This window comes from Macrobrachium rosenbergii, chromosome 34 (genome assembly GCF_040412425.1).
Source record: "Macrobrachium rosenbergii isolate ZJJX-2024 chromosome 34, ASM4041242v1, whole genome shotgun sequence".
Taxonomy (NCBI): domain Eukaryota; kingdom Metazoa; phylum Arthropoda; class Malacostraca; order Decapoda; family Palaemonidae; genus Macrobrachium; species Macrobrachium rosenbergii.
The window spans coordinates 345,964-360,884 of record NC_089774.1 but is presented as its reverse complement, the minus strand read 5'-3'; the positions used below and the strand labels follow the sequence as shown (position 1 = coordinate 360,884).

The following is a 14,921-nucleotide window of genomic DNA, read 5'->3' as shown; positions in this document are numbered from 1 at the left end:
ATGAAAAAAGTTAATAACAAAGTAACGTCACGTCTTTCTATAAAACTACAGTATATATAGAAAAAAAATAAACTTGTGTTACAATGCATAAAGAATCTATCTCAGTGAGAGAGAGAGAGAGAAAGAGAGATTTCAGTATCCTTCGTAGTTCTATCCTTGTGGTCAGTGTGTCAAGATGTTTGACATATTTGACAGATTACACCCCTACTCCCAAGCTTTACTTTAGGTAAAAGGTGAGGGAAAGAATTTATGTTGAACTAAAGTCTTACTAATTCACTATGTTTTCTTTAATGAACTGATATTTTGCCATGTTTAGAACATTGATATTAATATTTGAAAATTAGTAAATCATTTATCATACAAAACAAATAAACATACATATTACATATGCATTAAAGTTCTGTCACCTCAGTAAGAGAGAGAGAGAATTATTATTTTTATTATTTAATGTTATTGTTTAACCTTATTAAACTTGATAATATCTGAAAATTTGTACTGTAAATCATTATTTTATCATAAAATATATATGTAGGTACAGTACAGTATTTAGTCACAAAAATAACATGAAAATACAGAATATTTCTCTACAAAAAAATCTGCAAATGGGTGAGTTTTCCCGCAAGTAACTAATAGATAAGTTCCACAGAAAATTCTGCAAATTTAGAGCATGCAAACCCTGGGTGGGTTGAATGTACATACCATTGTTAATTTAGAAATAATTTCTGATGCCAAGAAGTGTAGTTGGTCTTATGAAATTTTTTGGTTTTTAACTGATATAATTGTGTTTTATGTCTGTGCCAGAATGATTCATGTGTGGTGTGAGGAGTCTTGTTCTTTATAAGAATATTTGATATGAAGTATCGTTGAAAGCAGGCTGAAAGTGAGCCAGGATTATTTTGAATTTGCAAAAGGCCTGGGTGCAGCCTACCATTCTGTGAGATGTGCATTTTGTGATAAAGTGAATGAAAAATGTTTACTTCAGTGCTTCCTCTCATTCCAACAATTTCACTATCTAAAGGTTTGGCAGTAGTTTGTTCATTTTGAGAGCTTTTCGTGAATGGAACAGAATATTCATTGACATAAAACTGACTTTTTTTTCAAAGCTGTATATTCAGCATCCTTTGGGAGTGGAAGCTGGAAACTCAGTTTTGCCTTTACTCAAACAACAAAACGACAGTTTGAAGGATGAATATACCAAAATCACAATTGATGGATCTTTATTTGTAGATTCTTCCATAGAAGTCAAGGGGAGCCAGAATATATTGATAATGGTGAAGTTGATGTAAAATATATGTGCCAACCCATAAAGAGTGAAGAAGACCATACAAGTTTTGACGTGGAATGTGGAAAGAAGAGTGTTAAAGAAGAAAACATACCACTACCTACTGCAATTGCTGATGGGTCTCACATATTACTTATGTCTTGCAGAAAACTATGTCATGAGAAATCATCTTGTAATATTGATAAAAGTAATGACAAAATGTGGGTATTTTTATTATGGAAAACCAACATGACGTTCTGCAGAATGTCAAAGTACTTTTTCTCGCTTGAGTCATCTCAGAATCCACATGAGAATTCATACTGGAGAGAGAACATATGCTTGCATTGAACTGAATGCCAGATTACTTTTACTCACTTAAATCATCTCAACACTCACATGAGAATTCATACTGGAGAGCAACCATTCACTTGCTCTTTATGTCCAGGTGGTTTTTATCATTCTGAAAGTCTCAAAATGCACATCAGAAATCATACCGGAGAGAAGCCATTCACTTGTTCTTAATGTCCAAGAAGTTATACACGTTTGAATAGCCTGAAATTACACATGAAAATCCATACTGAATGCCAAAAAGGTTTTTATCATTCCTCTCCTCTCAAAGTACATATAAGAACCCATACTGGAGAGAAGCCATTCACCTGTGCTGAATGCCGAAGGAGTTTTTCTCTATCCCATGTTCTCAAAAGGCACATGAAAACTCATAAGTCCAAGTAGCTTTTTCATTAGAATCACCTCAAAATGCACGTGCAGTTCGCATAAGAAAAAAAACATTCTTCTGTAAACAGATTTATAATACTCAACTCATCAAGGAAAGAGGCTGCTTGTTTGACAAAATTAGGGTAAGTCGGGAATTTGTGGGAAAGGTAGAAGCTGGTTGAATTGTCAACTAACTTTGGCTTGAATGAATTTGTTGGTTCCAAACAGAATCCAAGGCTGTTTTATTTCTTTTGAGACAAAATGTGTCCAAATGATCATTGCGTTGTGATATTTGTTTTCCCAGAGGATGATTATTTTAGAGTTGAAGAAAGACCATACTGCAAAACATTAAATTATTTTGAATTTCTCATAATGTATGTTATCAACAGTGCTATTCAGAACATGTGTTCTCAGATTTTTTTCTTTTATTTCAGAGTATTCCAAACGAGGAAAATTTCATCAGATCCTGACTAGGATTGAGTATTGTACGTAGAACATCCTGTGGGAATGCCGTTAATCAAAGAAGAGAAGGAGAATTTGGAGGAGGATCTAACTGAAAACACAGATGAAGGCTCTGTATTTGCAAATCCCGTCTTAGAAGTCAAGACAGAGCCAGAATTTTTTTACCAAAGTGAATTTGACGTGAACTGTTCATCCCAATCTATTAAGTACGAGGACAGCTCTCCAAGCTGTGATGATGAAGGCAGAAAGATCAATATTGCAGAAGAAAATAGATATTTGGGTGGAAAAGAAGTATTTTCAAAGAGATGCAGCACAGCAGGGAAGCAAATAACTTGTGCTGAATGCCAAAGGACATTTTCAAGGATGTGCAACCTGAAATCCCACATGAGAACTCATACAGGAGAGAAACCATATACTTGCTCTATATGTAAAAGAAGTTTTTCTCAACAAAGTCATCTCAAACAACACATGAGAACTCATACAGGAGAGAAACCATTTACTTGCTCTATATGTCAAATGATTTTATCTTGTCAAAGTGATCTCAAAATACACATGATAACTCATACAGGAGAGAAACCATATACTTGCTCCATTTGTCAAAGAAGTTTTTCTTATCAAAGTCAACTCACAAAACACATGAGGACGCATACAGGAGAGAAACCATATGCTTGCTCTATATGTCAAAAAAGTTTTTCTCAAAAAAGTCATCTCAAAACACACATGACAACTCACACAGGAGAGAAACCGTTCACTTGCTCACTATGTCAAAGGTGTTTTTCTGAATCAAGTGATCTCAAAAGACACATAAAAACTCATACAGGAGAGAAACCATTCACTTGCTCATTATGTCAGAGAAGTTTTTCTGAATCAGATGATCTCAAAAATCACATGAGAACTCATATAGGAGAGAAACCATATACTTGTTCTATATGTCAAAGAAGTTTTTTTTATCAAAGTCATCTCACAAAACACATGAGAACTCATACAGGAGAGAAACCATTTACTTGCTCCATATGTCAAAAAAGTTTTTCTCAAAAAAGTCATATCAAAACACACATGAGAATTCACACAGGAGAAAAACCGTTTGCTTGCTCAGCATGTCAAAGGTGTTTTTCTGAATCAAGTGATCTCAAAAGACACATGAAAACTCATACAGGAGAGAAACCATTCACTTGCTCAGTATGTCAAAGAAGTTTTTCTGAATCAAGTGATCTCAAAACACACATGAGAACTCATACAGGAGAGAAACCTTATAGTTGCTCTATATGTCAAAGAAGTTTTTCTGAATCAGGTCATCTCACAAGGCACATGAGAACTCATACTGGAGAGAAACCATTCACTTGTTCAGTATGTCAAAGAAGTTTTTCTGATTCAGGTGATCTTAAAACACACATGAGAACTCATACTGGAGAGAAACCATATACTTGCTCGGTATGTCAGAGAGGTTTTTCTCAATCTAGTAATTTCAAAAATCACATGAGAACTCATACAGGAGAAAAACCATTCATTTGCTCTGTATGTCAAAGAAGTTTTTCTGAATCAAGTAATCTCACAAGACACATGAGAACCCATACAGGATAGAATCCATTCACTTGCTGTGTATGTCAAAGTTTTTCAGGTTTAAGTCATCTTAAAACAAACAAGGATTCATATTAGACATAAACATTCTCCAGTCCTAATGTAAAAAATGTTAGACAATTTGAAATACTTTGAGATTACTCATGAAAATGCATAATATTTAGAGGGCAGTTAAATGTGCTGAATGCCAAAAAGATTTTTAGTATTCCTCTGCTCTCAAAAACCTTATGAGAAGCCTTATTGGAGAGAATCGATTCACATCTCATGAATGCCAAAGGAGATATTTTGAATCAAGGTGTCTCAAAAGGTGTGTGAAAACTAATACTAGACAGAAGTCATATACTGCATATGCACTTGGTTCCCGAGAATTTTTTTTCATTAGGTCCATCGTAGAATGAATGTGTTAAATCAGAAGAAAGATTTCATCCTTTCATATAGCGTCAAAACAGTTTTTTTCTCGTAGATTCGTAACATATGATGTTAATATTTTACACTGCATTTTTTTTTTTGTCTTGTGATCTATAAAACACAGTCATTGGTTATGAATACCAAAATAGTGTTTTCAAGTGTCAAAATGCATGAGCAAAGTCATTCATCAGAGATGATGTTCAGTTGCACCGACAGATTTTGTAAATTTTTTGCAACCTAAAGTAAGTTGCATTGGAAGTGGAAACAATTATTGTGAACTTATCTGCAAAATCTATAAAAAAACATTAGCAACCGGTGGGACTATAAAAAGGAAAAACCATATTTATAGTCTTAGGATCCCATTAGTTTTTACAGGGAAGTTATTCTGATTTTGTGTTATAGACAGTACTGTTGAGAGCATTTTTTTACTGGTGATATTTTATTCAAGAGTATTCCAAATGGAAGAAAGTTACATTGGATTCTCACTGAAAAATTGTTATCATTGCTGTTCATTAAAGAAGAGAAGGAGAATTGGGAGGAGGATCTTACTGAATACACAGATGATGGCTCCTTATTTGTAGATCCTTTATTAGAAGTCAAGACAGAACCAAAGGTAGTGTAACCTTTATAAAAATGTAAAATAAATTATTTTTCGTTTTTTCTACAATTGTACTCGAGCACTGTTCAGTGCTAGGTTAAGAAATTTTCTGGTGTCTATCTACTTCACTTTTCTTGTTCCCATGTACTTTTTGTGTGATTTCCAAACTGAGAATTAGTTTTGTCACTGGGTGACATGAATTTTTCTTCCTTTGGTTATTTAGCATTATGCATATGCACTTGTATATGTAGTTGTAAGCTTGAATATTTCCATGAAATGTCATGCATAGTGGAAATAAAAAGATTGATTTTTTCATTAAACATCAGTGAAAATTAAGTGCAGTTTTATTTGATTACTTTTTGATGTGTTCTTGGTTTTAATATTCTACAAAGAATGTAAAGCGTTGGTAAATTGTAATGTTTCATATTATCCCACTGGATACAGTGGACTAGCTTTATTACTGTATTCTGTTTTAAGCTAACCAGCCAGGAGTGTTGAGACAGGACTTGCTTTGTAAATTATCAAAGTACTGTATTATTCTGTTTAAGCTGCACATTAGAAATGCAACATATAGATGAACTGTTTGCATGGATCACCATGCCACTAAAAATTACGTAAAGTACAGTATATTTCAGTGTATAAGATGACCTTTAGATAAGACCAGGTCAAAAATTATGGCAAACTTTCATGAATTTATCTCATATCTGTAGTTTAAGACGACTGTTAAATTACAAAACCATCTGTGTATGGGCTAGCTTTTGCAAAAACATGTATCTTATGAAATATTGGTCATGAAAAGATGGTGTTATTACAAGTGCTGTTTTACTTGCCGTGTCCTTAGAAATTCAAAATAAATGAATAACAAAGCAAATTCTATATCGTGTTTTTCCAACACACATCGCCTAAAAGGGAAACCATTGTTTTGTTTACGTTTCATCGCCAGTCACAAACAACCCCTAACAACAATACGATAATGTATGATAACTATTGTTCATGTGACTGAATTTTCTAAACGGTTACAAGCAGCCTGAAAAAATTTTGTTATCCTAAATGTTATTACTGTACTACTGTAATGCACTACCATTAAAATTACTCAAAGGTTACCGAAAGATAAAGGCTGCTGTGAGTGCAACCGTAACTCGAAGTTTACATTCCCTCAGCTGGGCTCGCATAGATACAAGTTGATTTCATTGATATGGAATTATTCTTTGAATAGACTATTCATTATGAAGATATGCCAATAATATATAAGGTAAAAATGGTTTTATTGCCTTTATTATCAGTTTACTCCATAATGTGAATCTTTTCATGTATGTCGGTGGTTATCACACCAAGGCCAAGGCTAGCGTACTGATAAACATCACTCAGAATTCAAGGTGTGAGAAATTCGTCTCACAACAATTTTTTCTGTTTTTATGCATTCACTTGTTTCCATGTGATCTCTCTCTTACAGTAGAGTTATTAGTATCATAAGAAATTATTGATTTGATTTTTCGTTGTGAATTGCCGTCAGTCAGGTAATCGACAGACAAGAACTATGTTGCTGTATTTATATCTGTTTTCATGTGAAATCCAAATATATTCACATGTTTATGTATTTTGTCTCTACTGCATGTAATAATAAGGGCGAAAGAACCACATCTAATTTGATAATGACACTCTTACATTATTTTGTCTGATTTTTACTATGATTCTAGTATGAAGTCTTAGAGTACTGTACTGTTTTAGTTATAATATTTCATTTATATCCTTATATACATGAAACTGCTCTTGATAAATGTATTGCACATATCACGTATGGTAATAGCTGAAGGTGTTATTAGATCTCGTTTGTACCTCTTTCCAGAGAAGCCATTAATCAAGGTCAAGAGATCAGGAGGGGAAAGAAGGGTAGTTGTTCGCCACTCTCATCCCCCCTCTGCACATCCCTCTATGGGCATGTATGCGTAAGTGCGTGCACTGTATGGGCATGACATCGCCCAAAATTGTATTGTCACACACCGCCAATTAAAATGCCGAGGACTTGATTGAAGAAGAGGCTCTGAGGTACATTGGTGGATATATTGTCAAAAATTTACAATGAAATATCCTGATTTGGGAAAGAAAAATAATAAAATGGAACCTTAGGCTGATTCGTGGATAACATGTGTTAGTAGGGGAAAATTGTGTACACCCACTAGCCAATTTTTTCCTCAGTTAGTTGTGAGGAGGGAATTTTTTAATGCTGTACATGGGGAAAAGCTGACAGAAGGCAAACACTGTTTAAGGACACTGTCTTCTGAAATAAAATGCTCTGGTGTTAATGTTCCAGACTATGTGATAAATTTTTTGCCAAGATATCCTTTTATTTTTGCATGAAATACCTTAACAATTTGATAAGGAATAATAAACGGCAATGATCCCATCCCACAGGAAAACTCCTGGGACCCCAAGGACTCAAAGGCCATCTGTGCCACCCAGAGAAGCTTAATGATCCACAGGAATATTGTTCTGTCCATACTACAGGCTCAGGCAGTCCTATCAGCACAGCAACAGGTGATTCAGGCTGACTTCATTCGTGCCTCCTTGAATACAGGAGTGGCCTCCCTTCCGAGGATTCCACAGTCGTCAGCCACAGAGAAATGCGAGATTGAGATGTCTTCGGCTGAATTCCAGTTCTGGAGGCACTCAATGTCCTGTTGGTTGCAACTTTGCAGGTGGCCACCTACAGAAGCTATCAGCTCAGTGGTCTGGTAAAACTAAGGTATAATTAACTTGTTTTTGTTCATCATGTCCGGCTACACTGCATCCCTGCCCTTCAACAGGCCCTTTAACACCAGGTTTACTGATGCTCCTTGGAATCATACCACACCCAAGGAAGCTCTCAATGCTATAGAAAAAATAGTGCTTTGATCATCAAGTGAGGCAGTGCATTGTTCTGATTTTTTTAGTATAATGCAAGGGCCAGATCAGTCAGTGAGCAATTATTTTATTAAGTGCACACAGAAAGCTGCTTATCGTGATTTCAAATGCCTGATTGTGATTTTGACCTGTCAGAATACATGTTATTACGTAAAATTATGGTAGGCATTAGTAACCAGGAATTAAAAAGACAAGTGTTTCATTCATGTAATATCTTTAATAATATTGATACTTTACGGGAAATCTTGGCGCGATTTTCCTAATACGGCTGCACCAACACTGACTTGGATACTGCACTGGAAGCTGCAGGGACCTAGAATACCAATGGTAATGTGAGCCTCACACACTGAAGTTAGTAATTGGGGAGGTCAACATGGTCGGGACAGGGTCTCTTCCCCAGCCAAATCCCTTACATGCCACGTTGTCAGAAGGTAGGTCATCTGAAGAAATATTGCAGAAGCAATAAGAAGAATACAGAGGGGCCTGCAGCCTCTGTAGACATTTCAGGAGCTGTTGTAGTGGCTGAAGTCCCCCCATACTCTTCAACCCACGATCAAGGTGGAGGTCGAACATAATCACGGGAGGGGTGGTAAGTTTGCCTCCACTGTGGCGGACACGGATGCCCAAGTGTGTGTAGCGGGACCCTCCCTGCTTTCACTAATTAATGTGCGACCTGTACTGTTGCAACACCAGGCTGGCCTGAGGGATATTGCTGATGTACCCCTGAAGTGCATGGGATTGGCTACCTGCAGGACGTTTATTTCATGAAGACAGCTAAACACTTCTACCTGTCAGTACTGTAACAACCTGTAAGGAACTGGGCCTATTACCAGAGAAATTCCCTCATCACACTCCTTCCATGGCTTCATTGGACGTAATGGGCCTAGTGCCTTCATTGACACAACTACAGCTCCAACGGCTACCATGCCTCCAAAACCAACGACAGTGCCTCTTCCACCATTAGAGGAGAATGTTCCAAGACTTGAGAAATTGTTACTGCAGCATTTCTCATCCTCAACCTTCAACACCTCAAGGGAACCTCTTCCTGTGATGACAGGCAAGCCTCATCATATCCATCTCAACTCTGGAGCTGTACCGTATGCCTGCCACACTCCAGTGTCAATCCTAAGCATTGGAAGGATGAAGTTAAACCCCAACTCGACGAAATTGTAAAAACAGGGGTCCTGCAACCCGTTCCCCCCGGAGAGGCAACAGAGTCGTGTGCTCGTATGGTGGTAGTAGCCAAGAAGTCTGACCAGCCCTGATGCACCATCGATTACCAGCGACTTAACTCATGCTGTATGAGAAAGATGCACCTTACGCTTGTGCCCTTCGACATGGTATCAGGAGTCCCACCGAATTTCTTCAGGACTGTCGCTGGCGCTTATTGGGGGTTTCTTCAAGTAGAACTGGATGAGGAATGTCACAAGCTCTCTACCTTCATCACGACTTGGGGTCAGTACCAGTACCGCAGGACAACCATGGGCCACTGTTCTGCCTTGGATGCCTACACATATCGATTCGATGATGCCATTCAAGAGGTACCCCAGAAATACAAGTGTGTCGACGACGCCCTTCTTTATGATGCAAATGTAGAGGCGGCCTTTTGGCGCACCTATGACATCCTGATGATGTGTTCAAGAAGAGGTATTACACTTAAGCCTGAAAAATTTTTATTTTGTAGAAGAGAAGTAGCTCCTGTGGACTTTCATTTGGGAAGGGACTACCATAAACCCGTGGAAGAAAACTTAGCAGCCATCAAGAACTTCTCCATGCCAGTAAAGCCAACTGTCACCGACTTCAGGTCGTGGCACGGTTTCGTGAACCAGTTGGCACCATTTCTCGCTGCAGTACCCATCATGGACCCTTCTAGAGAACTCCTAAAGAAACCTGCAGGGAAACACATCTATTGGGATGATTAACTGCAGACAAGATTTGAACAAGCACAGGGTACCATGTGCCAGCTGGCCAAAGAAGTCCTTGCATACTATGATAAAGCCTGTCCTACAGTAGCAATTACAGACTGGAGTAAAGAAGGGATAGGTTTCATCATCCTCCAGCAATATTGCTTGTGAACCTCAGCCGAGTACCCCTTCTGCTTCAAGGGGAATGGAGGATTGCTTTATGTGGTAGCCACTGTCTTACGCCCACCGAGGAAGGATATGCAGCCGTGGAAGGGTGGGTTTTAGTGGTAGTTTGGTGCCTTAAGAAGGCTAAACTCTTCCTTTTAGGATGCCCGACCCTCACTATCATCACGGACCACCGCCCACTCGTCAAGTTTCTAGGTAATAAGGCCCTGGAAGATGTAGCTAACCCTAGATTGTTTAGACAGAAGGAAAAAGTGCTACACTTTAAATTCAGTGTTAAGTATCTGCCAGGGAAAATGAAATTCACCACCGACTTCCTGTCACAGTTCCCTGCACTTAGGACAACACTTGACGCAGACGACACCGAGCTGGATGAAGACCTACCAATAGCATTAATTTCCGCAGCCACTGAAGGCCTAGACCATGACAGACACATCATGGATGAAGAGACTGTCATGAAGGCAGATGGATGATCCAAGATATTAGTGCCACAGATTCACAAGTAAAATCTGGTTTCTTTAACCTAGTTAAAAAAAAAGTCTGTTGTTTCACTTGGTGCCTGTGATGTTTGTCTGAAGTGATGGCATTCAAAGTACTTATGTGCCTTAGGAGCAAAATATTGTGTGAGCTCTGCAATTAATCCCTCCATTGAACTAGTAGGTTTGGGATGGATCAGGTTATGCATGACGTCATCGGTAGGCAATGGTGACGTTATTTATTGTTTTTTATAGATATATTTTCAGGTTTATTTGGTCTATATTTCTATGAATTTGTCTTTTGAGTATTTGGTATATTGTTTTGAGTGGAAGTTGTGATGTACATATAGCAACTAGTAGGCAACAATGTTATGGGGACAATAAGGGGTTGGTGTTGCATGTGACGTCGTCTGTAGCCTGATAAGATGACGTTTATCGTATTTTAATATACTGTAAATTGTTTATATTTTTGAGGCTTAGTGTAGTTTATTTAACAGGTTTAGGGTTTATATTCGTTTGAATTCAGTCCTTCAATCCCTGGTTCATCATATCGATGATAAAATTGTGGTTTATCAATCGGTAGGTGATGGTGCCGTTATCATTTCGAGTTGTTTTGATATATTTCTAAGGTTTATTTCGGTTTATTAAACCATTTCTTCCATCTCAGAGGTGTTTTTGTAGTTTAATATTTGTTTTAATTCGGTTTCTTTCCAGTTTCTGGGTTGTTGTGTCGACTATAAAACAGCAATTTACGACTTGATGTTGAAGATAGGCCAACTCTCTCTTTCTTACTCTTTACTGATAGATAAATAGATATATAAATAGTTTGTTTTATGCTTTTATGGCAAGGTTCTTCTTGTATGCCGTAGAGTTTTGTTGAATTCTATGGCTTTTCGATTGTTGATCAGCTTCTTATTAGTTTGACAATATTTTCTGAATCTTCTCCGTTCTTCCAAATTCAGTTGATGGACAAAAAAAATCGAAGATTAACTCTTTGTTCCATTTACTGAGGAACACAAGACCACAGTTGTTCTGTCACTCGTCGTGACCTTTGCAAAGTGTATAATCTGGACATAGCATCCTGTTGTTTCGTCACAGTGTGTGGATGACATAGTGTCCAAAACAGTAATAATACAATAAATCATTACATTAACAATAAGTACCAAATAAACAATTTTAATTTATTTACAGTTATAAAAGTCACAATACAATAAAAATTTATAATAAAAACAATTTACTTTGTGAGAAATGGTGAAAACAAAAACCACGTGTTCTGGTGGCAACAAACTGAACAGAAATAGGAATGCAGATGTATATAACCTACAGATTACGAGGATGAGAGGAATGGCAATGGTAGGAAGAGAAAGCACGAGATTTAGAAGGTGTTGCTGCCGTTGTTATGGTTGTTTCTGATGTTAGTGTTTTATGTTGCTGGGCGTCTGCTAGATGGGAGTGATCTTTCCGCTTCTAGTTGTCTGCTCAATGTTGGTTTGTATAATAAAATGCAAACGGATTCTGCTATGATTAATCTATGGCGACTATGTTCTGTGTGGATGATATCTGTATTCTCCACTAGCTCTTGTGTCGTAGGTTTGTGGTTGTGGTGGTCTGTGCAGTGTTGGTGGATGGACCCATTGTTTCTATGGGCCTGTAGGCATCTTTTTAATGTGGTGGAGGACTGACACATCCTCTCTGGGCAGGTAAAGCAGTAAACGACGTTGGTACTGTATTCCTTTTCTGGGTTTGGGCTGGTATTATTTCTCATTTTGAGAGAAGCTGTCAAATTGGGTTTGCAGTAAGCTTGTCCATTAACCTGTTCGAAGGGTGCTTTAGGTGTTATTCCTCTCTTGATGATGGTTATTGCCTTTTTCTCTTCCTTGAATCTTTCATTGTGTTTAGTTCGATGGTTTTCTGGTTTCATTGATGTAGAACTGTTCGATTCTTCCTCTTGTTACTTCTTCGATCAGTTTATCTTGAAACTAATAATAGTGATAAAAATATCCTTTATTGCAGCTCAGGGCCATATACATGGAATATACAAATACAATACACACAATCTAGATACATAAGGTAACATGATAAATAAAAATAATAATCGGCAGCATCCACACAGTTGCTGAAGAAGTAGAAAAAATAGAATTCATAATAATGGTAATTGCAGACGATTAATTTCCAGCTAGGGACCATAGGTGGTTACATAAGTCAGGTTCAGAAGGCTAAATACGAGATTTGAAGACTGCAAAACCCTACAATGATATTATTCACTGTAGTAATAAAAAAAGGGAAAATACCAATAATAACAAGAAATGTAGAAATATAATAATAATAATGACGAGCTGTTTGACTCGACTTCAAGGTGGGTCTCATGCCATGTGGAGCAGTGGGTTATAGCTTACCTATTATAAGCATCCACTACCGATCGCTTATAAGCTGCTGGGTGTTCCCCACGTGCATTAAGACACCGCCCTGCGTTTGTTGCTTTTGTGTAGATTTTGGTGTCGAATGCTTACACCTTTTGTGTTTGATCATCCATCCTGATTAATTTGAAGGTTCACAAGTGGAGAATCATGTAGGCCTACCTGGCCAACATTTGAAATTTCCGCTTCTGAATCACTATCAGGGTTGTGTAGGAAGTTGTGCAATATTCAACATGATAATAATACTTTGACAATGGTTTCCAGCTTTAGATTTATTGGAGTTTTGAGGACTCTGTGCAGTATTTAGAAGAGAGCATCCCAAATGCACCTTCAGTGATGTGGTGAGCACATGATAGTCTGTGATTGTCCACACGTTTTGCTGTGTTCAGTTCTCTTTAGCTATGTGGCTTCATGATATTTTCTTTCAATGGAGTGGCAGGTGGTATAGGCAGAGTGCCATTCTTCAGTTTCTCTCCAAAGGTCGTATTATCTATCACTCTGCCGTCTGAGATACGTCCATTTGTTCCAAGGTCACCCGTGATAAACCTTCCATCGGCATTGACGACTCAAGCAAAGCCAAACTGTGAGATCCCTTATAGTTGTAATAGAAAGAGCCAGTCTCTTTTGGATTGATCCACACATGCTTCCCATCAACCACACCTATGCAATGTGGAAATTGCCAAAGTTTTTCAAAGTGTTTAGCAAAATTTAGCCATTCTTGCTCACAATCTGGAAACTAAAAAGAAAAATGGATATAATGGGTTCATCAAATAGCATGACAGTAAAACAAGGTGCTATAAGGAAAGTTTGAAACCGACATAGTCAGGGCAAGATAAGATTAATCAAGTCACATGACAATTGATTGGTTCACATAACATGGTAAAAGAAATTCAAACTATAATAATATGTGTAGGTTAAACAGAGAATCTCTCTCTCTCTCTCTCTCTCTCTCTCTCTCTCTCTCTCTCTCTCTCTCTCTCTCTCTCTCTCTCTCTCTCTCTCTCTTTCCTATCATGGAATCTGATTTTTTAATTCCCGGTTTGAAACAAATGTTTCATTGCAGTGCATGGATTCAACTGATACCATAACTTTTTACTTCCAGACTGTTGAAGACTATGAAAGGGAACCAGTTTCACCAATAAATCATTTGGACGAGATTACGTCGGCAGAAGTAGCCAGGAAACGTTCCCGAAAAAGAAAGACCCCAGCACCAGTAAGGCAGATGAAATTCTACATCTGATGGGGCAGAGACTTCATGCCAATCGTCAAGATGATTGTGATGCATTTGGTAAAGTGGCTGTGAACTTTCTCTGACATTATCAGAGTGCAACAAGAAAGTCTAATCAATGAGGGACTTTGTGAAGGGGAAGTTAAGGACCTTGACTGAAATACAAAGATTGTGGTCCGTATCGATAATGCATCTGCCACTTCATTTGTACTAAATGGTACTCCTAGCCCTTCATTTCCAGACTCAGTCACCTACATTCAAATTAGCAGTTGGAGACAGTTGATTCCGTTTATGGATGTCAGTTTCAGTATAGGGTAATCCCTGTATATGATAAAGGTAGTTATTAATTCTTTATACCAAGTCTGTACAGATAAGATGTAAGAGAATTTATGTATTGTATAAGTGACTGGAATTGTGACAGGCTAGTTGAATTTATATATGGATGTAATTTCATTATAGGGTAATGCCTGTATATATAGATATATTTCAAACATCTAACTTCCCTGGTAGTTATATATATAGCTTAAGTCCCTGACGCCACGGCAGAATTTCAAAACTCGCGCAATCGCCGATCGGTAGTCAGGTGAACCACCTGTGCGCCTCTACCCAGGTACCTGGAACCATTCCAACTATTCTTCAGATCTTCCTGCCGCTGTGTCGGGTAACATCGATGGAATTTCGCAGAGCCTGTGTTTTTTCGCAACTTATTTTGGTGAAGTACACTTTGGCTTGGCTTTCGCTTGTTCGCTTTTGGATTTTCTTATAACATATCTATCTTCATCGAGTGTGAA

At 37.7% G+C, this 14,921-nt stretch overlaps 1 protein-coding gene across 4 annotated transcripts in view; it reads left to right on the top strand.

Moving 5' to 3' along the window:
- Window positions 1–14,641, top strand: part of LOC136856039 (oocyte zinc finger protein XlCOF6-like) — a 212,144-nt gene extending 197,503 nt beyond the window's left edge. For 3 of the 4 annotated variants that reach the window (XM_067133590.1, XM_067133591.1, XM_067133592.1), the window contains one exon: window positions 2,410–5,357. In XM_067133590.1, coding sequence (XP_066989691.1) covers window positions 2,483–4,018 — 1,536 coding nt within the window. In that variant the 5' untranslated portion in view covers window positions 2,410–2,482 and the 3' untranslated portion in view covers window positions 4,019–5,357. Of the gene's footprint in view, window positions 1–2,409; window positions 5,358–14,004 lie in introns of those variants that run through there. The other variant, XR_010858200.1, reaches the window with a different exon arrangement.
- Window positions 14,642–14,921: the final 280 nt, after the last annotated feature.